At 32.1% G+C, this 27,519-nt stretch overlaps 1 protein-coding gene and 1 long non-coding RNA gene across 4 annotated transcripts; both read left to right on the forward strand.

Moving 5' to 3' along the window:
- The first annotated feature begins 733 nt into the window (after positions 1-733).
- LOC101247513 (uncharacterized) lies at positions 734-9,102 on the forward strand. 3 transcript variants are annotated; one of them, XM_004236574.5, is made up of 10 exons: positions 734-909; positions 1,361-1,600; positions 2,539-2,743; positions 3,076-3,166; positions 3,507-3,652; positions 6,259-6,502; positions 7,108-7,212; positions 7,331-7,513; positions 7,824-8,025; positions 8,444-9,102. In XM_004236574.5, exons 2-10 carry the CDS (start codon positions 1,366-1,368, stop codon positions 8,926-8,928), a joined length of 1,896 nt encoding a protein of 631 aa, XP_004236622.1. In that variant the 5' UTR covers positions 734-909; positions 1,361-1,365; the 3' UTR covers positions 8,929-9,102. The 3 variants fall into 3 exon arrangements, with proteins under 3 accessions (XP_004236622.1, XP_010319196.1, XP_069153128.1); XM_010320894.4 differs by lacking the exon at positions 734-909 and adding an exon at positions 919-1,174; XM_069297027.1 differs by lacking the exons at positions 734-909; positions 1,361-1,600 and adding an exon at positions 1,733-1,824.
- An 8,466-nt stretch (positions 9,103-17,568) lies between these two features.
- LOC104646678 (uncharacterized) lies at positions 17,569-24,436 on the forward strand. Its single transcript, XR_002027513.3, has 2 exons — positions 17,569-21,339; positions 23,550-24,436. It is a non-coding gene; the product is annotated as an uncharacterized lncRNA (long non-coding RNA).
- Positions 24,437-27,519: the final 3,083 nt, after the last annotated feature.

The raw sequence follows: 27,519 nt of genomic DNA on the forward strand, positions 1-27,519 counted from the left end.
TTTTATATATTCATGTCATGTGTACTATAGAATAATTTATGGTTAAGATTCATTTAAATTATATATATTCATTGTAATAATAAAAACAACAAAGTCTTTAATTATTTTAATTTTTTTAAGCTATCAAATAAACAATTAAGTGAATCTGTAAGACTATTGAACATTATTTGATCAGATCTTTATCAAAAATTTTACCATGTATTTGATCATAGTATTTGAGAAATATATTTCTCTTTTTTATTTATACCCATAATTTTTAAAAACTATCAAAACGAACCATATGTTTGAATTACTAGTCAATTGCATCATCGTTGCAACAAAAACAAATAATGTCCATGACACCGTAACAATGTTGTAGCTTGGAGCGCGTGCAATAAACATCATTTCATATATCTTGAAGTAGACAAAACACATGACTTTGTTACCTTGAGCTGATTTTCCACCATTTTCATCAACAATGATATCATCATTTAATATTTACCGAATATTTCATCACTACTTTAATGTTCACATACAAAATTATGTAATACAACACAAACAACTACTATAGAAGGTGGTTTTGTAAAAAGATGAAAGTTCAATATAAATTTCAAATATTAAAAGATCTCAAATAATGAGATTTGACCAAAATACTTTAAAAAAACTAGCATTTGAAAATTTAAAATATTCGTCAAAAATATTTGTCAAATAATAACAAATTATATAAACAAATATTATTTGCTCGATTATTCTCGAATGCGAAATGGCTAAAATAAAAACAAAAAAATCTATAAACTCTTTTTTAAAAAGTGTACTATCTATAGCCTCTCTCCCTATTTAAACCTTCCATATAAACAGTCCTAAAAATTAATTTCATCCACCCCAAAAAAATATCTATCAACAGAAAAATAAGAGTCTGCATTTTTATCTGTAAGTTCCAAAATTCAATATATATTTTCTTCTATATTTTTATTGTTAGTATTCCTTCTGCTGAAAATAGAAAAAAAAAAGAAAAGAAGAAAAAAAAAGAGAAATTTTCCAAAGTTTTGCTCTGTTTTGGTTTACTCTAAATTTTTTTTTTTTTTAGAAAAATTAATTATCTTCAGATAATCAACCAAAAAATAAAAAAGTAAATTCTGGAGGCTGCATTTAGGGGGCGGAGCTACAAGTTTGTATTTATAAATATCGAGATAAAGTCTGAATACATTCTATTTTTTTCAGATTTCATTCGTGGAATTATACCGATTTTTTTTTGTTTATATTTTGAACTTACTAGATTATCTCTCGTAGAATTCAGAACTCATAAATTTAAAATTTTTAACTCTGTTTTTAATCTTTTTGATATTTTTTTTTTCTAATTTTGGGTTTTTTTTTTTTGAAGGAAAAATGCAGAGGAGATCCAAAATGGGATTGTTGATGAGAAATTTTCTAGTTTTATTTTGTTGGATGATTTTAGCTGTAAATGCAGAAGAATACGTTACATATAAAGATCCAAACAAGCCCTTAAACAGAAGAATCAAAGATTTAATGAAAAGAATGAGTTTGGAGGAAAAAATTGGGCAAATGATACAAATTGATCGTACTGCTGCAACTCCAGAGGTTATGAACAAGTACTACCTAGGTAAAAAATAAATAAATAGACAGTGACGGATTTAGACTAGACGTGACAGCGGGTCTACATAGACCCGTTGATTCTAAATTCTAAATCCATCACTGTATAGGGTTTGTTTAAGATATTTTGTTGTTTTGAGTTTATTTTGGATAAATGTGGCTTTGTGAATGGGGGCAATGGGTTTGGTCGGATCTATTGATTCTAAATTTTAAATTTGCTCTTATAAGTTAGAGGTGGTTTAAAATTTATGAGTTTGATACTAATTTTTTAAATTTTGAATTCGTTGTTATAAATTAGAAGTGATGTTAAAATTTAAAATTTATGAGTTCTGAATTAATTATTGAATTCATAGCTCGATTTTAGTTACAAATGTCATAATTTAGTCCTTTTATATGTTTAGTATTTCTTAATACAAATATATGATCTAAGTAAAAGGTACTAGGTGAATTAATTTGAACCCTTTTCTAATATTGTAGCTCTGTCCCTTATGTACGTATAAACATATGAAAGAGTCTATTTTTTTTATGAAATATTTTATTATACGAGTTATCGATTTTCTAGCCAAGTGAATTTCAGTTGAATCCCTTTTTGATAAATCTGGCTTTATTGTAGGATGTCATGGGTTATAAAAGACTGAAATTCACTAATTTTAAATCTTGATTCCGTTCTTGTATTCAGAAGTAAACCATTTTTCAATATATTTTGCTATGTGAATTCAACTGTATATATACACCATATAATTTTTTTGATAAAACAATTTCAGTTGAACCTTTGATAATTATGACTTTTCTACAAAATTTTCTAACTCTAAATTGTGAATTCGTCACTATACAAATAAGTGATCATTTTCAAATATTTTGCTATGTGAAATCTATAATACAATTTTTCGATGAAACTGACAAAATTAATTGATTCTGAATTTCGAATTCATTTTTTTTAATTTGCAGGGAGTGTGTTGAGTGGTGGAGGAAGTGTGCCAAAGAAAGAAGCATCAGCAGAAGATTGGATTGATATGATAAATGGTTTTCAAAAAGGTTCATTATCAACTAGACTTGGGATACCTATGATTTATGGAATTGATGCTGTTCATGGCAACAATAATGTCTATAAAGCTACAATTTTTCCTCATAATGTTGCTCTTGGAGTAACAAGGTAAATTTACTCTGAACAATAATAAAATTATCTTTAAAGTCACATGTTCGAGTTGAGGATTTAGCTATTAATGCTTCCATCAGACACCCCCTAGGTGTTACCCTATGTGTTCGGCTGAAATTAATAGCTTTAGTCTAGATCTCCTCGATTAATATATTCAGAATTCATTAAAATGTCTCTTTTCAATTGTTCGAAATTCATAAATTTGAAATTCTAACTTAGCTTTTTATTAACGTGAAATATTTCATGTATCGGACTGTTATTTTTTTTGTCATAAATTGATAATAAGCTAACTTTTTATTAATTTTTTTTTTTGGTTAATTAATTAATAGGGATCCTCAATTGGTGAAGAAGATTGGATCTGCAACTGCATTAGAAGCTAGAGCTACTGGAATTCCATATGTTTTTGCTCCTTGTCTTGCGGTAATGTTCTAGTATTTTTCTTCTACGTTGTTCGAATTTTTTAAAAAATATCGCCACGTACATGTTTCAATCCTTCAAAAATAGTATATCGTTTAAAAAGTTTGACACAAATATGATAACATCTTTAAAAAGTCTGAAAATATAGATTTTCTTTTAAAAAGAATTTACAAAAAATATGAATTGATTCGCGTCATGTAAATAAAGTCGTTTTTTGAAGGGAAGTGTTACCCCCTAAATCTGTAGCACATTCATACTACTTGTATTTTTTTTCATATTATGATCCGTGTATATAATTTAAATCTTTTTTTATATCGTATTAATTTTAAATTTGTTGATCTAGGTTTGTAGAGATCCAAGATGGGGCAGATGTTATGAGAGTTATAGTGAAGATCCAAATATTGTTAGGTCAATGAGTGAAATGGTGCCTGGATTACAAGGAGATATACCTTCTAATGGTAGATTAGGAGTCCCTTTTGTTGCCAACAAGTAAGTTCTTTTTTATTTCCTTCGAAATTTAATTTATATATACTGATAATATTTTTAATCGATCAATAAAAAAGGTAAAATTCATTCACTTAGTTAACTTGTAGCCGTTAGAGGAGGAGCTAGAGGATAAGAGATGACTTCGATAAAATTCAGTAATTTTAATTCATATATAAGTTTCTTGGTATATCTATGTTTAATTAATGGTGAAATTATTTGTTATTTAAGAACACATTATTAGCTATTTCAATTTTTGGTTCATGTAGTAGTGTACATATAATGTTTGAATTATTTTCTTCATAATTAATCATGATGTGGATTTGATCACAAAAGATATTTTTGGCATAATTCACATGGATTTTAATAAGTCCATAACCTTGAATTCAATGATTTTTTTCAATACACATGCTTACAATAATGATTAATTAAGTCAGCCTTTTTCTTTTGACTTTATTGGATTTCTTGTCTCATATATAGTGGGGGGAAAAAAATTTAGCCAAAAAATTTGGTTTGAATTTGATCAAAATAATTATTTTTAATTTTATTTTATTTTTTAAAAATATTTTTATACTTTTAACTTTAATATTTTTTAATTTAAATAATAAAAAAATCAATTTATTTTAAAATAGAAAAATATATATTTTTTAATTTCCTAAAACCATTAACACTTTTCATCAATATATATATATATATATATATATATTCTTATTGTTGTACTATCTTTTTTCTAATATCCAACGAGAATTTATTGTAAATTAACTAATTTTATGTGAACATATGAAGTTATAATTTTTATTAAAAAATATTCAACTTGATATAGTATAATGTAATTTTCTTGAAAAAAGATAATTTCCACCTATCCAACTCTCATCCTTTTTTGTCAGTAATAGATTTTTTTGACTTCACCATGATAAATAAATAAATTAAAATAAGCTACAAAATTCAATATTTATATTTGCTAAACAATTATAACTAATAATTTTTTTTATAATTCATATTATTTCATCGTTAAATAAAATTAACATCAATAAAATTACTTTTTTATTGTTTAATGACAAAAGTTGTTGATCACTATTCCTATTTTTTAGTGTTTTTTTTTTTATAAAAAAAGTAATAAAATATGTTGGAGTTCATGATTTGTTTTTAGAAGTTGGAAAAAAGTGGGGTAACTGATTTATAAAAGTAAGGCATGTGATTTGGAGCTATTTTGGTATTATATATAGCAATATGATATGGTTTTTGTATGCATGTGATTATGATAAATAGAGGTAGAGCCAATAAGAAAAAAGACAAGAATTGTGTAACAAACTAGGTGCAAGAATTCAATTTTTTTTGGTCCATTTGAATTGTGACACAAAGACATTTTGTTTTATGGGCTTTTGTAGCATGACATAGACTTAGTCACATGGACCACTTTTTCCAACTATTAGAAATCAAACAAACAAAAAAAAGGGGTGGGGAGTGGGGTGATGTGTAATACAAAAAACTAAGAATTCTAGCTAATATATTATTCTTCAATTTAAAATTTATATATATAATGTTGGAAGGTAACAATCATTTAAATATATACAATGTGGGTGTTTGTCACTCGTTTGCATACATGTTTCCTCTCCAGACCCTGCTTATAAAATTATAGATAGTATCTTATTGTTGTTATAGAATATGGTTGTAATGTGTATGGTGTTTTAACGTGTCTGGTTATTTTACGACACATGTTGTATTGTGTGTGCCACGTGTTAGACACTTCCTAGGATGAAGTACAAACATGTTTAAAAGTCGTAAAAAGTACCAACCTTAAAGATTGAATCCATCAAGTCTAAATTCTAGACTCGTTTCTATCACCTTTAAAAATTTAAGTGTATATGAAACTTCAAAACAAGTTGAGGCCTAATGTAGCATCTATGTATTACCCCTATACGATGATGTACATAGCTACATAGAGTGAAAAGACAGTTTGTTGAACACCCTTTATCAGAAAATTATGTTGTATATATAAGTAAAAAAATGTGTTCTGTACGTAAGTCCTAAACCTTGAACGCGTATATTGTTGCTAAACCTCGAGTGGGTACATTGTTGTTGCTAAACCTTGAACGCGTATGTTGTTGCTAAACCTCGAACGCATATATTGTTGTTATCAAACCTCAAGCTTATATTTTTGTTGCTAAACCTCGAACACGTATATTATTGTTGCTAAACCTTAAACGCGTATATTTTTGTTGCTAAACCTCGTATGCATATGTTGTTGTTGCTAAACCTCGAACGCATATGTTGTTGTTACTAAACCCTGAACCTGTATGTTAGTTGTTGTTACTAAACCTCGGACGTGTATGTTGTTGTTATAAACATCGAACGTGTATGTTGTTGTTACTAAACCTCGAACGTATATGTTGTTGTTGTTGTTGCTAAACCTCAAACGTGTATGTTGTTGTTGTTGTTGTTGCTAAACCTCAAACATGTATGATGTTGTTGTTGTTGTTGCGAAACCTCGAACGTGTATGTTGTTGTTGTTGTTGCTAAACCTCGAACGCGTATGTTGTTGTTGTCGTTGTTGCTAAACCTCGAGTGCATTTTAACGAAATTTCTGGCTTCATCACTGTTATTTGTTACAGGCAAAAAGTGGCTGCTTGTGCTAAGCATTATGTAGGAGATGGTGGGACAGTAAAAGGAATCAATGAAAACAATACAATTATTGATAGACATGGTTTGCTTAGTATACATATGGCAGGTTACTATAGTTCAATCATCAAAGGTGTTTCTACTGTCATGGTTTCCTATTCAAGTTGGAATGGTCTCAGAATGCATGCAAATAAAGAAATGGTTACTGGTTTTCTTAAAGGCACACTTAGATTCAGAGTAAATTCCTCCTCTCTTCTTGAATTTTTGTTCGGATCCTTCAAAAATGTTGTTGTATCCCATGTCGGATTCTCATACATACATTTATTTTGGAGTATTTGATTCGGATACAACAACATTTTGTAGTGTTCAATAGCTGTCACCTATATATGTTGCTTAGACCCTCCAAAAATGTTGTCGTACTGTTTTACGTCCTTCAAAGTTTTTTTGGAGGATCGTCTGATAGGGAATGTTGTGGATGATCTAACACAAGTGCGACAACATTTTTGAAGGATTTGACATGGTGTGGAAACGTTGTTGGAGGATCCGAGCAACATTGTAGTGTTGAGTAGATGCAATCTATACTACTCGGAACCTTCAAAAGTCTTGTCGCTCTCGTGTCTAATTCTTCAAAAAATTTGGAGGATCTGATGTTAGTGTTATGATAGTTTTGACCGACCCGAGCAGCATAGGATGCAACTAGATGGGATTTCAAATTTAAGTCCTTCAAAAATGCAATTGTTTTGGAAGTTCGAGACGACTGTGATGACATTTTTGGAGGATCCGAGCAACATAGGATGCAACAAGATGACTAATTTTTGAATGTTTGTGGAATTTGTTTTCAGGGGTTTGTTATTTCAGATTGGGCAGGAATTGATAAGCTTACTTATCCTTGGCATACAAACTATACATATTCCATTCTTGAAGGTGTCAATTCTGGCATTGACATGGTTAGTGACTCTGTCTCGTACTATCACACGATTTTACAACATGAAGAACGAGTTTCGACTTGATTTACATGACCTTTGAAGAACTAATGTTTGTTCTTTTCCTGGTTGTATATTGCAGGTTATGCTGCCCTACAACTATACAGAATTCATTGATGGTTTAACATATTTAGTGAACAACAACTTTGTTCAAATGACTCGAATCGATGATGCAGTCAAGAGAATTCTCAGGGTGAAGTTCCAAATGGGACTCTTTGAGAACCCTCTTGCTGATTATAGTTTGACGAAATATCTTGGAAGCCCGGTAAGTTCAATGTGTTGCGATAAATGATGGGGAAAATGTTTTAAATTGTTCGATTTGCCTTCCTTTACATGTTTGGCCCGTTCACACTGTCTCGTACTTCTCATTGCCATTAACGGAGCTCCAACATAAGATACGTTGGAGCTCTTTTAGGGGTCAAAGGAAAAACCAAGACTTTTTTCTAACGATAGGGGTAAAACTAGACCAACAGGTCAAATGAAGGACAGAGATGCTCCATTTCTTGATCGTTTTCCCTATAAACTCAAAAAAAGTAAAATCTTGAACTCATCTTTGTTGTGTTACAATCTCGTAGGAACATAGAGAATTGGCAAGAGAAGCAGTGAGAAGGTCACTTGTTTTATTGAAAAATGGAGCAAATGCAGATGAACCAGTTTTGCCACTTCCAAAAAAAGCAACAAATATATTAGTTGCAGGAGCCCATGCTAACAATATGGGGTACCAATGTGGTGGATGGACCATTACATGGCAAGGACTTAGCGGAAACACAACAACTGGTACGTTTCCTATCCCTCAACGTTGCTCAGACTTTTCAAAAATGTCGATATGTGCATGTCTGATTCTCCAAAAGTCTTGCATTTTTTAAGAATCCAACACAAGCGCAACAACATTTTCTGATAAGTTTAAGCAACATAACCCTCAACTTATATATCCGAATTTGAGTTGAACAAGTCAGGCTACGAACCTATTGGATTAAGGTATGGTTCGTTCAGTTGGCCCTAACTAAAATCGGACGAGTTAAGTGATAATCCACTGCTTAATCCAATCCGCTTTAACTGGACTTGTCTTGATTTTTGACAATCTTCGGATGGATTTGGTTGAGTCATGACCCGTTTATTGAGTTAACCGGACATGCCCTTTGATAAACCTACCTAAAAAGAGTACATTGATCAATTTGCAACAATTTTTTGACAGGTACTACAATCCTCTCAGCCATAGAGAACACAGTAGATCCAGAAACAAAGGTTGTGTACAAGGAAAATCCAGATAGCGAATTCGTAAAGTCCAACAACTTCTCCTACGCTATAGTCGTGGTGGGAGAGACCCCATACGCGGAAGGTTCTGGTGACAGCCTAAACTTAACAATCCCCGCGCCTGGTCCAGACATCATGACCACGGTATGTGCCTCGGTGAAATGTGTCGTCGTGCTTGTCACGGGCCGTCCGGTCGTGATCCAGCCCTACCTAGCTCAAATGGATGCACTAGTAGCAGCTTGGCTACCAGGAACAGAAGGACAAGGTGTAGCTGATGTCCTGTTTGGTGATTATGGTTTTACTGGAAAACTAGCAAGGACTTGGTTCAAGACTGTTGATCAACTCCCTATGAATGTTGGTGATTTACATTATGACCCTTTGTTCCCTTTTGGATTTGGACTTACCACAGAACCTGTCAAGGCCTAAAACAACTTTTTTTTTTTTTTACACACAAACAAACAACAAGAGGTCCAAATATACAACAACTATTATGTTACCAATTTATGATATGAGTTTAGTGCAAAGATTGAATATGTAAAAGAGGCAATGTTGTTAAAAAATTTGATAAGTGGAGTAATGGAAATGGAACTCTTTTTGCTTTGTTATGTGTTTTCGAAGGTATTGGGTAGGAAACATCTATGTTTCTAGTTGTGAAGATATCTCTACATGTTTAAATCAAGAATTTCGAGTTCTACTTGTGAAGTTTTGAGAATGGAATCATTTTCAAAGCTTGTTAGACATTGCTGTTTAAAAAAATGTTTATTTTTAGAAACATTTTCTTAAAATAATTTTTTTAGAAAAGTGCTTTTGAAATAAAAATAATCTGTTTTTAATTAATTTATTTGAAAGTGTTTTTCATAAGCAAACTGGGTTGGATAAGCTTTTCTAGAAAGTACTTTTGAGAGTCAAATTACGAAAAATGATAAGTATAAATGCAATTTTAATATTAAGACTATTTATAGAAAGAAACTATTTTAAATATCTATTATAAAAAATTTATTTTTTAAAAAAACTAAAAAATACATTTAAATTTTCAATCAATATTTCACATAGATGAATTAAAAAAAATTAAATATTGATATAATATTTATTTGTTGATTTGATTATAATTAAAAATATCAAGCAAAATAAATTTAATATTATTTCACAAAATAAATCCAACACAAAAATAAATATATTTAAGAGATCGTTGATAAATAAGTATATATGATAGGGATATTTTTGTCTTGAAAAGAATATGATTTTCTACTTTTACTTCTGTTTTTTTTAAAGCAGCAATTTTTAGCTTCTTGCCATTAGAAGGAAAAACTGTTTCTCCTTTCGTTTAAAATTTATTTATTCAAAAACGTCTGTCATTGAAAAATTATACTCTATATATAGATCAAAATTTAAATATTAGAGAACCTACTATAATGAATTGAAATAACATTTTTTTTTCCACACACATCAAACAAAAGGTTCAAACGTACAACGACTATATGTCATGGTTTTAGTTTAGTGCAAAGATTAAACATGTATTAGACACTTTGACTAGTAGAGTAATGGAAATCTCTATTTTTCACCATGTGTTTTCTCAGTATGTTAGTTCAAATGAGGTGAAAAAATTATATTTTATAACACAATTTTTGTTGGGTTTAGCAAGTGTGAATGGAAAAAGAAAAGAGAAAATATGAAAAGTGAGAAACTATTTTGGAGGAAAAATGATAAGTCATTTGCAAAGTGCAAATGAAAAGTCATTTCTCCCATATCGGCAAAAGAAAGGGAAATTGTTGTCCTTATATAAGGAAACACATCCATTATTTCTTAAAGTGATTGATAAATTTTTTGGACCAAATTTATTTAATCAGTTTTTGTTAAATCAAATAAATCTTGTTAATATTATCTCTTATAAATTTGCGGGTAACGGTAATGTAACATTCCGAAAAGTTGTTACTCTTTTTGAAAAGCCGTTATTTTCCTAACAGACACATTTTTTCGAAAAATTGTTATTTTTTCTCAAAAGACACAACTTTCTGGATAAAACGGGTCTGAACAGACACGTTTCTTGCTGAAAATGGCTATAAAAGAAAGTCAATTTTTGGTTTTTCAAACATTGAATTTTCCTGCTCTACATAAATTTTTTCTCTCAAATAAATCAAAGTGTCGATCGATTGAGTCTGTGTGACTTGTTCCTGTTCTGAAGTTCGCTGAAATTAAAGAAATTTAAGGTACCGCTATTTCTTTAACAGGATTAATCCGTTTTATCTTGAGAGAATTAATCCATAACCTCGGGTACAGTGAGGAGATTAATTTTCTTAAGGACACACAGTAATTTCTGTGGACTCGGATTACTTCTTGTATTTTATTTATTTTCTGTTTCATCTTATTCTGTTTCTGTCGTTTTAGGCTAACCTTATAATACAAGTTGAATAACAATTTTTTTCATTGATTCGTAATGAGAAAAAAAATTATTTTTCTAATACAAAAATATCTCTACATGCTTATTCAAAGATTTCAAATACTAATTCTAATAACGAAATTACTTTTGATCAGACACGTTTCACCTTGAAAGTAAAATTTTTTAATTTAAATTTAAATTGTTCGAATTAAATAAATACCAAACACCATACTGGAATGCAAAAGAATAAACAAACCATCCTCACTGATATAAAAGAGAATAATTCTTCGAGTAAAAGGAAATAAAAGTTAGTACCCTTCACAACACTATAAAGCTTATTGACAACTATTTGTAACATGTAACCACATATTCTAAATCTCAATTGTTTAATACTTCTCTCTTTGTATTTTAATTTATGTCAAGGTTAAAAAGGTATTTGATACGAATTTTAAAATTTTACTAACCTATGCAAAATATCAAAATAATTTCCTATTATTATGTGAATGGTGGTAACTATTAAAGGTTTCACAAAAAAAGTATATATATATAGTGTATTATATCAACGTGTATAGAGTGTATTTATTATAAAATTCAAAAAAATCAAAATATATTCATAATTATATGTCATATATCAAATCTTGATTGGGAGTGTGAGGATGTGAAGAATTACATGTCTTCTTTTTATCTATTACCCCATTTTGCAACAAGCCACTTGCTTATTCTCCATTCATCGTCTTTTTATTTTTTTTTTGTTTTAAAAAGAATGATCTAATTTAACTTGAAACAAAGTTTAAAAAAAAAAAGAAAATACATTTATCTTGTGATTTTAAATTAAAGTTATATCAAATTTATCAAAATATCTTAAATATGCCACGTGCAAAGTTAAAGTTAAAGTTATACTAAAAAAGGAAATAGATCATTCTTTTTTAAATAAAAAAAAAATAAAGTCATTTTCTTTTAAACGAAAGAAATATTATACTTTTGGATATATGTATACCCAAAAAATAATACCCAATCCATATGGGTAGATTTTCTATTATAACAAAATGAAAGGATTTGTTGACCTGGTCAATGAATTGAAGTCTCAAAGTTAGTCAATTTGTATATGGAATTATGGATTAAGCAGTCAACCAAACTTCAAATAGCTAGCAGTTATAGACTTTTGCCAAATTAAGGGGTGCTTAGATGCTTTGATTTGGCCTGTTTGTTATAAAATACACGTAATTGTCCAAGTTGAGATTTTCGTATACCCTCACAGTTTTGTTGACACACTCAACTAATTCAACCAAGTAGTTGGCCAGTTGCAATTAACCCACAAACTTAGCTAAAAAAAACAGAAACTACAAATTGCAGTGCGTTAAAAGGGAACAACTAGTTGATCATCATCATCATCTCTAAACGGTATATATTGTTGGGTTTTAAAAAAGGTGTAAATAGAAAATGAAGAGTTGCGATTTTTTTGAAGAGTTGTGACTTTTATGAAATGTTGCGATTTTTATGAAAAGTTGTGACTTTTATTAAAAGTTGCGACTTTTATGAAAGGTAACGACCTTTCTGAAAGATTGTGACTTTTCCAAAGTTTTGTGACCTTTCCGGTAAGGCACAATAAGAACCTTTTTGCACCACCCTTTGTTTTCTATAAATTGAAGGATTTCCTCTCATTTTTTTAAAAAATTTCATGGACATCTTCTTCAACTACTAAAGATAGTATTCTAAGTGTACTTTATTGCCGTTGAGTGGTTCACTGACACCGGAGTTTTTGATATCTATACTCTGGTGATTGAGATCATTTTACCCTGGGAGGTCATATTCCAAATCAAACCTCGGATACTAGAGGGAAATAATTTCCTTAAGGGGACACTGTGAGTTCAGTGAACTTGATCTTTTTCCTATTAAAAGTTTTCCAGATTCTGGTACGTGTTTTACAAATTTTAGATTTGTGAATTAATTTCAGTTCTTCTATTCTTTTGTTCTTCACTGGTTCATTAAACTTGGTAACTTCGTGTTTCTGCAAAGTTTGTTGGAATCAGTAAGATTCTTTAGACACATATTAACAACAATTCTTCTTTAAAAAAAATATTTCGTATATTTTTTTCAAATCTGTTTCTGATTTTAGTTTTGCTACTAGTTTTAATTTTGTAGTTGTGAAAATGTTCTTAAACTTTGTTGTCTTACAAAGATGTTCAAAGTTTTGTTCTAAGTATGTTTGGGATACAAGATGAACAATAATCTTAAGGAAATTAATATACTGTTAGTATTTCTTGTATTCTACTGATTGAGAGAATCTGATCATGGAAGTAGAAGATAAATGCACTACTTCTCCATAATTCATTGCTTTGTTTAGCAAGGTCGAAGTGAGAATGTAACAATTTTTTTTATGGTATTCCGTTTAAAGATTACCAGGTAATCTTCTTATTAAATTATCTAAGGAGGAAAATAGTTTCTAAGTTATCATCTTTGATTTTTTTTTCTTATGTTACATCTTTGGAAAAAGATCTGCAAACCATATGTTGTGGAATGAATTTTACTTCGCAAATATTGTTGCTTTTAAAATTCTTTAGTTTGCAAAAATGAGAGATGCATATTTATGTTTGATAAAATAGTATGTCAAAATGTTATAGTTGGAAGACTATTTGATAAGAAAAACATTTCTATATAATAAAGAATATGTGTTATACTGTTTGGAGGGAAAAAAAAGACTTTTGTAGTTTTGTACTCCATAAGAAATGTTAGTGTGTCTGATTTTTGTAGACTAAAAACTTTTGTGGTTTTATACTCTGGATAAATTGACTATGCAATTGGTTTGAACAATATGAAAACTTCACATAATAAGTCAGTGTTGTACTTTTGATTTTCTATAAACTTCAATGTAATATAGAAATAAATTGTACAATTTTTTTCCTTATTGTTAGTATTTAAAATACTAAGTGGTATGTCTATTTATGATAGAGAAAAACTACCAGTGACTTAAAATTTGTCTTTTTGTGTCTCTATGGAATGAACTTTGACATTGTGTAAACATTGTCAAAGAGAATTGCAGCACCATAATTCTTTCGTAGAATAATGTTTCCAACATTAAAATATGTGGAAAAACTATTTTCAAATACTTTTAAAATATTTTTGAGATCAAATTTGAAATGTGGGGGTTATTTGCTTATGATTAGACTTGGTGTCTAATTTAACTTTGGAGCAAAATATATGAAATTCAATGATACTTTTGTATATGTTATACTACAAAATTCTTGGAGTATATTTGGTATTGTGGTTGTTGAGTTTCTTTATTACTAGTATATCGTGTGACTAGTATGAAACATCCAAATTATATATATACTTGTTCAAAATAATTGTGTTCTTTTATGGAAAAAAAATATCACTTAAAATGTTGTGATTTTTCATGAAAAGATATGTCTATTATAATAAAAATATTTGCATAGACAATATGTGAATATTGGTGAATAGTCATTTGTTATGTTTTTGCAAAAATAACATTTGGACTATATTGTCTTTATTGAACCCGATGAAACTTTGTTAATGGGTAGTTCTATAACAATCATATTGAAAATTATGGAAATGTCCTTCTGAAAAGGACATTTGACAATCTAAACAATGTTTGTGTCACACAAAATTGTAAGAAATAGGAACAAAATATTAGTGAGAAAAAAACTACATCGCGAAGAGCTTTTCAAACTCAATATTTTTATTTGTTCTTACTTGCTTGAGTCAATGTTTGTGACACGAACACTTGGGGCATGTCAATTACAAAACCTTGTAAGGAAAACTGATCAACTTAGAAGTTTTGCCTAACTTTGAGTGCAATAAATAAAAATGTCAAGTTTTTGTGGAATCTAAGTATGTCAAGCATTCTTATAGATTTGTTGAAAGGAATTCTAATCACTTAGAATTGATTTACACTGACATTTATGATATGAAGTTAACACCATCTCATGGTGGGATTTTATTGAGAATTACATTAGAAATGACTATGTCTATTTGCTGAATGGTAAGGATGAAGCAATAGAAATGTCCAGACAATGTAATATCAAAGTTGAAAATCAGTGTGAAAAAAATATAAGAAGTGATAAGAATGGAGATTATAAATCTCATTGTACAGAAATATGTTTGGAAAGTGGAATATCCATCAAACTACTGCCATATTCACCTCAATCTAATGAAAAATCAAACATTGAAAGAAATGATGAATGCATTATTTATAAGTTCGGGTTTACACAAAACTTGTGTGGAGGAACTATCCTTACTGTAAAAGGGAACAACAAAAAGTTTTGTCTTTTTAGAAAAGAATGCGATTTGGTTTGATCAGAATACAATCTTTTCCATATGAGAAATGGAAAGGAAGGAAATCCAACTTGAAATATTTTAAAGTGTGGGATATCTAGTCAAAGTCCATGTTCTTATTCCTAAAAGAATTAAAAAAGGACATATGAATGTGGACTGTAAAATTAGACTTGACTAGTCTAGAGAAGGGTCTAAAAGGCCTAGAAAATGAAAAGGATAATGTATTTAATAAAGAGATTCAGAGGCTTAGTAAATGTTAAAGGACATTTACTTCCTTCGAATATGATTTTGTAACATTTCTTGTGTCTTCTGTAGACTCATTCTTTGAAAAGATGGTGTCAATAAACAATATTGAAAGTTAATTGATCTTCTTCAAGAAAATAAATCTTTGGGTTCAAGGTTTTGATCTTGTCAATATATATATACTCGTTAGTAATTAGAATTACATCCATTCGGATGCAAAAATTATTAGTGTGGTATATGACCTCCAAATTCATCAAAAGAATGTGAAAAAAACTTTCTTAAATGTAAAATTGGAGGAAAAAATTTACATGGAACAACCTGAGGATTTTGTGGTTCCTGGTAAATAAAAGAATGTGTGAGAACTTGTTAAGTGGAAGCACCCAAACAATGACATAATTTGATCAAACCATGTCGGCAAATGGATTGAAGAATGATGGAAGTGATAAATGTGTTCACATTAAACTCATAAGGTCATTGTTTGTTTGTATAGTGGTGATATGTTGATCATCAATAGAGACAGTAATGACATAAATGCTACTAAACGTATGCTATAAAGCAAGTGGAATGAAAATTATTCGAGTTGCTAATGCGATCTTAGATATAAGAATTCGTAGAACCCCATAATGTTTAGCATTTTCACAGTCTCATTGCATTGAAAAGGTACTTCACTAGTTCAAATATTTGGATGTAAATATTGTCAAGTCTCCAATAAATGTGAGCTTTGCATTTCAAAAGAGTGAAAACAAAAGTGACTCACAACTGGATCATATAGTGTGTGTGATGAGATATAGCATTTGCTATTTTAAACTGTGTCGGTTCACAAGTGATCCCAAATAAATTCATTAGATGACAATAAATAGAGTTTTGAAGTATTTAAAGTAATACTTAAAACTATGTCTTGCATTATAACAATATCCAACAATATTGAAAGATATAGTGATGCAAATTGAATCATCGGACGAATGAAGTAGAATTCACGAGTGGATATGTATTTACTATTGGTAGAGGAGCAATCTCTTAGAAATATTTCAAAAGAGACATGTATCACTAGCTCTACAATGATCTTTGAGCTAGGTGCTCTAGATAAGGTCGGTGAATAAGTTGAAAGACTCCGAAATTTCTTGATAGATATATTCTATTTTGGCCCAAACCATTGGCATTAGTATGCATACACTTTGACAGTCAAGATGCAATCGGTTGGGAATGGAGCATGACGTATAACGAAAAGTCTCGTCATATACGACATAGACATGATACAGTTTGAAAACTACTTAGAATTGACTATGTAAAGTTAAAGGATAATGTGTCTGATCCACTTAAAAAAAGGTCTAACTAGAGAGGAATTTAAAAGATAATCTAAGGGAATGAATTTATGGCTTAGGACAAGTCATCATGGCGGTAACTCTATCTAGCAGACTGGAGATCCCAAGAGCTAGATTCAAGGAGAAAAATAAAATTGTGAATGACAGTTCAACATTGTCAACAAACTCAATCCATTCTCATGATGAAGACAATGCTCAGGGACAAGGATACAACATTAAGGCTTGTTAATGAGTTAATAAAGCTTAATGGTTTTAATGATTTGCCAAGTTTGGCAGAGTTGATCAAATAGTGTATCTACGCGATAACACGGTTAGGAATCACCTATGTGAGTGTGAAGTGTAAGCCGCTTCAAAGAAGATGATTGTCAAAAGCTCATCTTTCTATACACTCATGAAACCAGGAGGTGTTCATGGCTAAAACGAACACAATCGTAAGAACAATGAACGGTAAATGGTTAATTGTGTGACATATGGTTGTCTAGGTATACACCAAAGTTCGATGGTTCAAAGATATCGCATTTACCGATTGATCGAGTATATCCGACACATGTTCACTACGAAAAGTCTAAGGGGAAACCTACTTATCCAGATGCAATTAATTCTTGCTTGTAAAGTACACATACTTGTCTGTTTCTCTGTCTCCGAGTCATTCCCTATTCATGCGGGGGCTTGTTGGGTTTTAAAAAGGTGTGAATGAAAAATGAAGAGTTGTGACTTTTATGAAATGTTGCGACTTTTATGAAAAGTTGCGACTTTTATGAAAAGTTGTGATTTTTATGGAAAGTTGCGACTTTTATGGAAAGTTGTGACTTTTATGAAAGGTGACGACCTTTCTGAAAGATTGTGACTTTTCTAAAGGTTTGTGACCTTTCCGGTAAGGCACAATAAGAACCTTTTCTCACTACCCTTTGTTTTCTATAATTGATGGATTTCCTCTCATTTTAATGTAAAATTCATGGACTTCTTCTTCAACTACTAAATCTAATATTCTATGTGTACTTTACTGCTATTGAGTGGTTCGATGACACCAGAGTTTTTGGTATATATATTCTAGTGATTGAGATCATTTTACCTTGGGAGGTCATATTCCAAATCAAACCTCAGATACTAGAGGGGAATAATTTTCTTAAGAGGACACTGTGAGTTCAGTGGACTTGATCTTTTTCCTATTAACAAATTTTTTCGTCGGTGTCCATCATGTAAAGCTATAAGTATTTTCTTTTTGCTATATTCCTATATTAATTTATAGAAATTGTAATCATCTCACATTCTATTATTTTTCGATAGAAGATAATCCCAATAAGTTCTTTTTTGATGTTACTGCGCAAGTGGGATACTTATTGTGCTAAAAAAAGTGAAATAAAATAGTTCAGAACAACAATTCTTTGAAATCTCAGGAATAGTTATATTCTTACAGATCATTGCATGATTATATATTTTATTATATTTTTTATAAAGGTTCCCAATTTGAGGTAGTTTGACAAGTTGGGATGAAAAAGGAATTTAAATTGGTTAATAATCTCATATCAGTATCAGATATTATCAGGATGTATCTAAAAAGTATTGGTTGTGGTGAGATAGTTGAAATCCCTCCGTCTTTAATAAGAGGTCTCGAGTTCAAGCCTTGAGAATGAAAAAAAAATCCTCTTAAACACGACAATGTGTGAATCCTCTTATTTCTCTCATTCATTCCCGTGAGACCCTGAGAATCATGCTAAATGAAACTCAGAATTTTTACTTCTTTTTTTGCAAACATGTCATAACAAGAAGGCAAAAGTCCCGCCTTATAAAAACTTATATATAGAGAAGGGATGCAATAGCCAATGTAAAACTAGCCAATTAATATGAATCCTCAACAATACTTTGTCTAGGACGCAGAGGGGAGGTCACATGATTAGTCGTTAAACTATTTTTACTTAGCCATCAAACATGGTTGCCAATACAACATAGCTAAGTAATAGAAGCATAATTGACAATTGCATACTGGAGACAAATACTTTAAAATTTTTATATGGCTTAGAGGGTCATTTCATTAAAAGGAAGAATGGATTTGTAAGCATATCAGGGAAAACATTGCACCAATAATAAAAGAAGATAACAGTACAACATACCATTGCTAAAATTCTGAGGAAATCGGAAATGTGTAGCCTAAGAAACGACCAAACAGCAGAGGAGATCAATCAGATTCAACAATCAAAATTTTATATATATTCCCAGTAAGATCAGTAAAGTTTGTTTTTTTGCAGCGATCGCTACGCCAAAAATGATCGGGATAAATGGATAAATAGTTCAAGGACTATCTAATATTTTCGATCAAACATGAAACAAAAAAATCCGACAGTTTATTTTGTGATTATTATACCTTATATCTTACGTCAAATGAATCGTGAGTCCTATTCAAAATTGAAAAAGAAATGAGAATTAGATAGCGTACCTTTTGAGTGAACTCACACAATAATTTTCTGGGGAAGAAATATGGTTAATTTTATATGTGCAGTCAAATGATTTTCATTTTTTTTAAATTTTTGATGGGAGAGGTTTCTTGATTCTCCTAGAAATCACACACAAATGGCTAAAAGGGACTAAGGCTCTGTTTTTTTACCTTTTAAAGAAATATAAGATGAATTTTTCTTTTTTGAAGTTTCACATCCTAAGTTATCATTTATAGACTTCTTCTATTTTTTAAATTGATATCATCTAAAGTCAAAAGTGAATCCAATAGTACTTATTAATATATATTTTTATAGTAACATTAACTTGACAAACAAATAAATTGGTTACATTATTATATAAATATGATCAGTTTTAAGAAGAGAAACATATTTAAAGCATCTTTATATTTGATATGGATTATTTATTTCGTTCTTAAATTTATTGCGCTTGATGAACTAAGCTTAAATGCGCTCCTCTTATGCTATATGACATAGCAAGTGATACTTATTTTTAATTCGTGAAAGATTAGAAAATTGTCACATTAGACTTTTTTTTAGAAAAAAAGTTTTCCTTCAATTTTTAGTTTCCAGTGATTATACTTTTTTTTAGTGCGTGAAAGATTAGAAAACTGCCACATTAGACTTTTTTCTTAGAAAAAAAAATTCCCTTCGATTTATAGTTTCCAACCTCTACAAAATTCTTCTTCTTTAAAGGATTGAGAAACCCTCAAATCGAGAAGGCGATTTTACCGTTTAATCAATAGTTTCTCTTACCACTTTTATCAATGTTTTCAAGCTTAAACACGTTTGATTCCACGGACATCAAAGGATTATGCTGTGAGATTGGAGAAAAAATTTGGCCAGAAAAAAAATGTGAGATGCTGAACTATAACCAAACCCCTCTAATTTTTATTTCTTTATGCTAGTAACTTTTAAAAATTAATTTTCGTATTTATAGGCCTTTGTTAAGAAAACTTTATGGGGACTTTCATAATGAGTTGGTGAACCATCACGTATAGTCATATCTTTTTTTAACACCTATTTACATGCATTTTTTTAGGAATTACATAAATTTTGTTATTTTTCTTGTGTATTAGACAATGAAGCGACTCCTTGGAGACCCCAATAAACTTTGTGAAGACCTCCGTAATGAATTGGGGAACCACCACGTCGAAAAGATGGTCCAATCGTTTATCTTTTCAAATGATGATGACCATTTCCCATTACATCGAAACCATCTTTTCAAACTTATTTTACAAACCTGTCTGTTAAGTTATATTTTATTCTCTTTAAGTTGTTGTCAATATCATCGGTAAGAGTTCTTGGGATTGAAGTTAAGTTTTTATGTTGAGATAATGAGTTTTTCATTACGAATTAATTTATCGGAGTGCGAAAAAATTTGGTATATCAAATGTAGAATTTTGAACACCTTGGAGTGCTATAATAATTATGTTAATTAGGCACACCCAATACTTTTTTTACTATGAAAATTTCTTTTTAAATATAGAAGTAAAAAAAAGGCAACTGAGAAGCTTGAAAGTAGTTAAAAACGTTATGTCTAATCATTGACATTCAATTTTGATCATTCACAATGTAAATTAAATTGCAAATACTTTAAAATATTTCGATTTGTTTTTTCATGTTATTTTAAAATATAGTTTTTATCACTTTTTATAATTTTAAAATAACATGTATGCTTTTATATAAATATGTATATAATTAATTAACTAGTACATTTTATGAATATTAAAAACTGTCTCAATTTTTTTGGTTCATAATTAATTAGTTCATAATTATTTTATTTCATTTAAATTAAGAACTTGTTAATTAAATTGAAGACAAATTTTATAAATTTTATTACTACGTTCTTAAGTAATTTGAAATCTAAATACAAATAACGGCTATTTTCATTTCAATACAAATACTTGTTCTCTTCTCTTCTTCACTTCTCTATCATTCTCTTCCACAGTAGCACTGAAATTAGGGGATAAAGATGGGTTCTAATTTCTCAATTTTACTTCTTCTTCGATCAAACAGAACTACTTCTTTTTTCTGGGTGTATGCATCAAGAAAATGGCGAAATGATGGTGGCAAGAATAAAATTGGCAAATGAGTAGAGATATTCCTATGCTTCTTGAATCAATTTTCATATGCCACTGTTAGTATTCAGGTATTTTTTCTCATTTTTGTCTGATTTAGGGTTGAGGGTTTAGTTGATTTGATTGAATAATTTACTTTTTCCCATTTTCGTCTTCACTTAAGATTGAGGGTTTAGTTGATTGATCGAATAATTTATATAAAACCTCGAAATTAACTTGTAGGAATGGGGAATTTGGTATATTAGTCATGTGATAGTTCACTCTCCTGTTACTGCTTAGAATTAGGAATGAAACATACAATTTTGTTTTGCTGAAACTCTTCTTCTTGTATATTGATGAATTTTAGTGAATTCATTTTCTTTCTCATTTTTGTGTCGTTTTAGCTGTACTTATCTATTTTCTTTTTGTATCAATTGATGATTGTTCGATCCTGATAATTATCCAAATGATTTTCACCTCTTCAATATGGATTTCCAAACTTTTTGAGTTTTGCACAAATGGAATCTGAAATAAATAAATAAATATGGGAAATTTCAATAACTAGCAGCTTCATAGAGCCAGGGATTTTGAAAATTGATATTAATATACCATTGGTGTGGGGGCTAGATTCTGTTGCCGTAGAGATGTTTGATCAAAGTCCCAAAAGAATTTTAGTTTAGTGGAAAATCATGAACAATTATGATTTGTTCAACACATTTATGCTCAAACTTTTCTTAGCGGACAAGTAAGCATTATAATTTTCCTTATCATTATAAGCCTGGATAGATGGAATCTTTAGGATGAAAATGAGTTTTTCGGTTGATTTGTCTTCTTCACTCTTTGCTTTTGCGACCATGCCATACCTTTTTAACGCACAAATAACTACCACGGGGTTAAGTATTCATCCCAGCCCTCCCCTGCCTCTTCCTTGTTAAGAGATTATCCATACCTCTTTGCTGTGATTCCTTTGGAAGTAGATCACTAGTAACTCGATCACAAGCCGCTTGCACATCGCACAATTGTGTTTTAAAATATTTCAAACCAATGTAAAGTAACTACTAAACAATGTTAGAACAACTTTAATTCACTACTGACCGAGTAGCAGAGAGATGACGTAGGAAAAGAACCTAAAAGTGGACTGAGAGAGCTTGTTTTCTTTGACTGTGGAAAGAAACAGTCTGATGTAGCATCTAAGGTTCAACCAGAATGTTCATGGGAAGAATGCCAAAAAAATAATGAGCAACCTAGAACCAAGAGTTGGGAGTGTTTAGTTGTCAATTGAGACCAAGTTGAGGTGTCTAGATGTGCCACTCTCAAAGTTGGAGTGCTTACTTGCCAGCTGAGACGAAGCTTTGAGTATTATTTGTTTATGCATTCTGATATTTTTTTTATCAAGAACTCATCTCTCTGAATATCTGCAATCCTGTTGTGTTCAACTGTTGTATATATCTATTATGGATTCACAAATTTTACAAGCGTTTCTTTACTTTTTTTGTTTGGATCTATCTTAGTGTTGGCAATGGGTTTTCAATGTTCATATAAAGTTTGAGACTCATTTGTCAACAGTGAAGCCTTACCCTCTGGACCTCTCCAGAGTCGTATATTTTGATGTCCATGGCAGAGATTTCATTTAAGATGTTAAGTGAATACATTTCCACCAAAAGTTGCTTGATTTTAAGTGAAGTCATTTACGAATTTGACTTATATGTCATTTCAATTTCTTTTAGGAGGGTTTTATGTTGACCACATTTTGATATCTGTGCTTTGCATTGATCAAATTCTTCTTCATTACATTGTTGTAAATATTGATTCAGTCAACAAAGTCAGCTTTAAGAATTGCAGTCGTTTGAAAAGGAAAAGAAACATGGTGCATGATGTCCTAACTAGCCTTGTATTTCTTTTCTTTTGAAGGTACTACATAGCTGCTTTCTGTTTCTTCAGCTAGATTAACTTTAATATCATATATAAACTTTGTTTATTTATTTACATGGACCTCTGTTGCCTGAAATGAGAACTATAAACTATTAGAGCATCATAGGAGGACAACAACAGTTAGAGAAGATTATGTAGTCTTGCTTTAATATTTGAACGTGCTAGCCGCTTGTTTCAGGAATACTCTTGGTCATGAGTTGCATCAACTGTTAACATGAGTACTATAGAGATTGGTTTAGTAAAAAAGCAATTGTGAAAATAATTGTGCACTTCTTTTTAGTCTGTGAGTCTATTCAGCTGTGAAAATTTCGTTCACCTCTAATTTCTGTTTAGTTCATGTTGATTTCTAACTAATTAAAATGATTAAAAGAAACTCTGCAGAAGATATGTTGGTTGATTTCTTGAACTCTCAAACAACCAGTTCTGTATGAACATGAAGTTGAGGTATTTCCCTCTTTCTGGTAAGCCATTTGACACATCCTTCCTTTTTACCTTGATAAAAATGAAATCTGCACTTTAGTCTTCTGTAGCAGGTTTCACAATTTTTTTCCCAATAGAATTTGTAGCAGCTGGGGCAACCTTTTTAGTTTTCATGATTAAGATGCTCAATCTTGTATGCTACACCAGACTCTAAGATATCTTAGTTTTTTGGATAACCATGGTGTCATATTCCACAGTATACTTGCATCCTTCTGTCGTTTTGTTTGTACATGTATAAGACAACTCTGTCCATTAAGATGGATTTGACCCTGCTCTCCCATGGTTCTCGTTCAAAGGGGGCACACCTTTGGTAAAATGGATTTTAGATCCTTTTCAGATTTGGAAACCTATGAGAAAGATTTGGAAAACCACACCAGCTTCTGTTTGTTGGATATTAATTATGGAAGGGAAGAAATGCAAGATGTTTTTAAAGAAAAGAAGATTCTGTATAGAAGATTAAGGTTAGTTTCTTATGACTTTTGGCTTTTTGGTTGATCTTCAACATGAAAATAGCTTGGTAAATTTCATAGACTCATTACACGGATATTTGTACAAAAGAACCTTTTCTTTTTGCTTTTGTGTATATGAGGTTCTGACGATATTAATGTACTAGCACCAAGTTAGTGCTACTGCAGATTTTCATTATTATTGTATTAGCATTATAGAATTAATTAGCACAAGTGTCCATCCTACACTCTATAAAACAAACTTTGAAGATCTCTCCAAGAATGATATTTTTCCAAGAATGATATTTTTTCAAGAATGATATTTTTCAAGTGATATGTTGGTGTATATCATTGATTACTTGCACATCTATCCCTTTCTTAACAAAAAAACATATCTTTCCATTGTTTTTTTGCCAGCTTAATCTCCGCAGGTGTTTCATATATTGAAATGGATATTTATTAGTTAATAATATTCAATGATAAATCAATTGAATATAGAAGAAAATATCGCTATCCCTTTCCTTCGTTACATTCTTTGTCAGCTAACATACATGTGTTACTCCCTCTCTCTCTCGATAATTATAACTTTCCATGGTTTATTAAAAAATTTGGAATACAAATAATGATAAACAAAATTTGTATACTTTTTAAGGGCGAGGCAGGGGACCACAAGGCACAACGCCTCGAGGTCCTTGGGAAGGGGGGGAGGGGCTGCGACAAGGCGCCTCGAAGTCCCAAGGGAGGGGGGGTTCTCGGGGCGTGTGCCCTGAGGACTCTCGGGGGGTTGGGGGGGTTCTCGGGTCGTGCGCCCTGAGGACTCTCAGGGGGTTTGGGGGGGGGGTTCTCAGGGCGTGCGCCCTGAGGACTCTCAGGGGATTTGGAGGGGGGGGGGTTATCGGAGCGTGCGCCTTGAGGACTCTCAGGGGGTTTGGAGAGGGGGGGGGGGGGGTTATCGGGGCGTGCGCCCTGAGGACTCTCAGGGGGTTTGGAGAGGGGGGGGGGGTTATCGGGGCGTGCGCCCTGAGGACTGTCAGGGGGTTTGGAGGGGGGTTCTTGGGGCGTGCGCCCTGAAGACTCTCAGGGGGTTTGGAGGGGGGGGGGTTCTCGGGGCGTGCGCCCTGAGGACTCTCAGGGGGGTTGGAAGGGAGGGGGTTCTCGGGGCGTGCGCCCTGAGAACTCTCAGGGGGTTTGGAGGGGGGGGGGGTTCTCGGGGCGTGCGCCCTGAGGACTCTCAGGGGGTTTGGAGGGGGGGTTCTCGGGGCCTGCGCCCTGAGGACTTTCAGGGGGTTTGGAGGGGGGAAGGGGTTCTCGGGGCGTGCGCCCTGAGGACTCTCAGGGGGTTTGGAGGGGGGTTTCTCGAGGCGTGCGCCCTGAGGACTCTTAGGGGGTTTGGAGGGGGGGTTTCTCGGGGCGTGCGCCCTGAGGACTCTCAGGGGGTTTGGAGGGGGGGTTCTCGGGGCGTGCGCCCTGAGGACTCTCAGGGGGTTTGGAGGGGGGTTCTTGGGGCGTGCACCCTGAGGACTCTCAGGGGGTTTGAAGGGGGGGTTCTCGGGGCGTGCGCCCTGAGGACTACTTGGGTAGGAGGGGTTCTCGGGGCGTGCGTCCTGAGGACTCATTGGGTAAGGGGTGGGGGGGGGGGGGGTTCTCGGGGCGTGCGCCCTGAGGACTCCTTGGGTAGGGGGGTGGGGGGGTTCTCGGGGCGTGCGCCCTGAGGACTCCTTGGGTAGGGGGGTGGGGGTTCTCGGGGCGTGCGCCCTGAGGACTCCTTGGGTAGGGGGGTGGGGGGGTTTCTTGGGGTGTGCGCCCTGAGGACTCCTTGGGTAGGGGGGTGGGGGGGTGGTTCTCGGGGTGTGCGCCCTGAGGACTCCTTGGGTAGGGGGGTGGGGGTTCTCGGGGCGTGCGGCCTGAGGACTCCTTGGGTAGGGTGGGTGGGTGGGGGTTCTCGGGGCGTGCACCCTGAGGACTCATGAGGATTATCTAACATTAAAACGGACATTCTCAGATGTGTTACCAAGGCATCGAATTTAAAAATCCATCTTATTTTATCAGATTTGTTTCAATTTTATTTAAAATATTCGCTAAAATCCTAAATTAAAAAACTCGTTTTTCAAAAAAAGGCTTCATCCAAACCACCTTTAGGCTGCTGTACGCGTAGATCGAAAAAATATCAAAATTAAAAAAAGATACCTCAATCAAACATTCGAGTCAAAAGTTATGGCCATTTGAACTTTCACAAACTTAAATAAATTTGGCCTTGAGTATTTGACACGATTTTTTTTTGATTTTGTAAATTTTTTTGAGATCTACGTAGTCAAGTCCTTACTCTTTTTTTTAAATACTACTATAATTTTATTTAGATAAAATAATATAAATTCAAAACTACCAATCTTATGTGCTTCGTGCCCTATTAGGTTAAAAATTAAAGACAAGTAAATTACACTTATTATTATTTAGATTTATTGTCCTTCTAATTTGTTTAGACTAATTTTGAGTAATTTTTCCTCAAGTTGTTGCTTTCATTATAAAAAAATCAGCACTATTTTCGTATGTATGTTTTCGAAATTATTTCAAATATAGTCCTCAAAATACCCACCTTATCTCTTTCATAAAAGAAAAAAATGATTCTCAATGTTGACTCATTATCCGTTCATTCTCTTCAAAAAATAACCTAAGAAAAGTCAACAATGGTAGAATTTAAGTCATTATTCGTCTTTTTTATTTTATGACTAGTCTAATTTATAATTTCAAATGATAAATATTTCATAACACAAATTTGGTTGTAATCTCAAGTTTTTTTCCAACAAAGAATTCTTCTGTTATTGAAAAAATAATGAGGTTGAAGAAAAAATCAACTTGATCGGACATCAGATGCGCGTTTTATGTCGTTTGAAGTTCAAATTTTCACAAGTACCCCTTTAAAGTCACATTTCATGAAACTTCAAATGGCCGTAGATTTTTCTTTGAGCATCTTTTGGGGACGATTCTTTTTTTAGACTTTTTTTTTGAGATCAACGCTATAAAGCTTATCCCTTTGATCGATTTTTACTTTTCTTTTTTCCTTGTAATTTTGCCCTATATATGGTCAAAAAACAATAAACGTAAAATTATAAGTCCTATGGCAGTGAGTGGTGTTTTTTCGTGTAGATATTGAAAAAATAATCAGGTTTGAAAAATCAAATGGTCGTAGATTTTTCCTCGAGCATCTTTTGGAGGCGATACTTTTTTTAAACTTACTTATCCCTTTGACCAATTTTGAATTTCATTTTTTTCTTATAATTTTTCAAAAATCTAAAAACTTAAAACTATAAGACCCAAGGCAGTAAGTGGTGTTTTTCACTTATATATCAAAAAATAATCACGTTGAGAAAAAACTCAGCTCGATCGGACATCGAATGGGCGTTGAAGTTCAAATTT

Source organism: Solanum lycopersicum, chromosome 4 (assembly GCF_036512215.1).
Source record: "Solanum lycopersicum chromosome 4, SLM_r2.1".
NCBI lineage: Eukaryota > Viridiplantae > Streptophyta > Magnoliopsida > Solanales > Solanaceae > Solanum > Solanum lycopersicum.

Excerpts from the sequence above, each read along its gene's own strand:
- LOC101247513 (XM_004236574.5), top strand. The coding sequence starts at position 1,366 with ATGCAGAGGAGATCCAAAATGGGATTGTTGATGAGAAATTTTCTAGTT. Across the intron at positions 2,744-3,075 it reads GTTGCTCTTGGAGTAACAAG|GGATCCTCAATTGGTGAAGA; the intron begins GTAAATTTACTC and ends ATTAATTAATAG. Across the intron at positions 8,026-8,443 it reads TAGCGGAAACACAACAACTG|GTACTACAATCCTCTCAGCC; the intron begins GTACGTTTCCTA and ends ATTTTTTGACAG.